Source organism: Pteropus vampyrus, unplaced genomic scaffold, assembly GCF_000151845.1.
Source record: "Pteropus vampyrus isolate Shadow unplaced genomic scaffold, Pvam_2.0 Scaffold1122, whole genome shotgun sequence".
Lineage (NCBI taxonomy): Eukaryota > Metazoa > Chordata > Mammalia > Chiroptera > Pteropodidae > Pteropus > Pteropus vampyrus.
In genome coordinates, this window is record NW_011889903.1 from 16,615 (window position 1) to 17,660 (window position 1,046).

A 1,046-nucleotide genomic window follows, 5' to 3' on the forward strand; every position below is an offset into this window, starting at 1 on the left:
GGGGAGTCAGGCAGCGAGGACCAAGCTTTGGAGGAAGTCCCCAGGATCGAGCCCCCGCCACCCCGCAGGTTCCCGCATCCTTCCCAGTCCTGCTTCCAGGGTGCGCGCCCCCTGGCGGCTGCTTTGAGGAACTACGCTTCTGGCAGCCCTCAGAGTCCCAGAACCTGCTTGGGAGAGGAGAGGATGGGGAGCCGGGGCCCCAACCTTGGCCTGCCCCCTGTCCGGGCATCCTCCCCAGTTTAGGAGGAAGCGATGCCTAGGTGAGTACACAGAGAAGCTTCCCAGGGCCTGGTATCTCAAGAAAGAGGAAGAATATCTTTGCCGCCAGGCCTGGGCCTCAGGCCCTCTTCAGTGTCCATGAGGGAGTGGAGGACTGTGGCGTGAGAATCAGAGCTTGCTCTCCGGCTTCTTAGCTGAGTCAGGAGTTTCCAAGTACGAGGCCTTCTGCTGGGCAAACTCTAGATCCTGAGCTGGCTCTTCGTCCTCAGGGTGGTGCAGCGCCACCAGCAGCTGGTACGTGGCCGTGCCGAGGGTGGCCCCCACCATAGGGGCCACCACAGGCACCCACCACCAGCCATTGCCAGCGCTGCAAGAGAAAGGCAAAAGGGAGACATCAGGGTGACGCCCCCGGCCTCCCCCGAAGGGCTGGGGGCAGTAACAAGAGCTCCCCCAGGCCGTTCCCGAGGCGATCGGCCCCAGGAAGAAGGTGTCTTGGCACCCAAGCCTAGCACTTGGAGAAGAGGAGCCCAAGGCAGCTTGGCGTAGCCTCGCGCCCCTGGGAATTATCCGAAGAGGCCCATTTTGCTGATGAGCTCACTAATGCCCGAAGAGGTAGTACGTGTCCAAGAACACGACCTCTGAATCTTACTGTGTTGGCGAAAAGGGTGGAGGGGACGGGGGGGCCAGAAAGAGGGGCAGACTGGGGCTTAGAGGAAGCACGCTGTCCTAAGAGGCCACGAGAGCCGGGGTCCGGGGACAGAGTGCCCAGCAGAGGGAGGTACCAGGGGAGGCCATCTCCCACCTGAAGACTTCAGGGCCCCAGCCAG

General features: G+C 62.5%; 1 protein-coding gene across 1 annotated transcript in view; it reads right to left on the bottom strand.

Annotated features, from left to right (window-relative positions):
- Nucleotides 1-379: 379 nt before the first annotated feature.
- LOC111734404 (aquaporin-10-like) overlaps nucleotides 380-1,046 on the bottom strand; it is a 10,752-nt gene continuing 10,085 nt past the window's right edge. Inside the window, 2 exon segments of the mRNA XM_023526585.1 lie at nucleotides 380-586; nucleotides 1,022-1,040. Of these exon segments, the coding sequence (XP_023382353.1) occupies nucleotides 388-586; nucleotides 1,022-1,040 (218 nt within the window). The 3' untranslated portion in view covers nucleotides 380-387.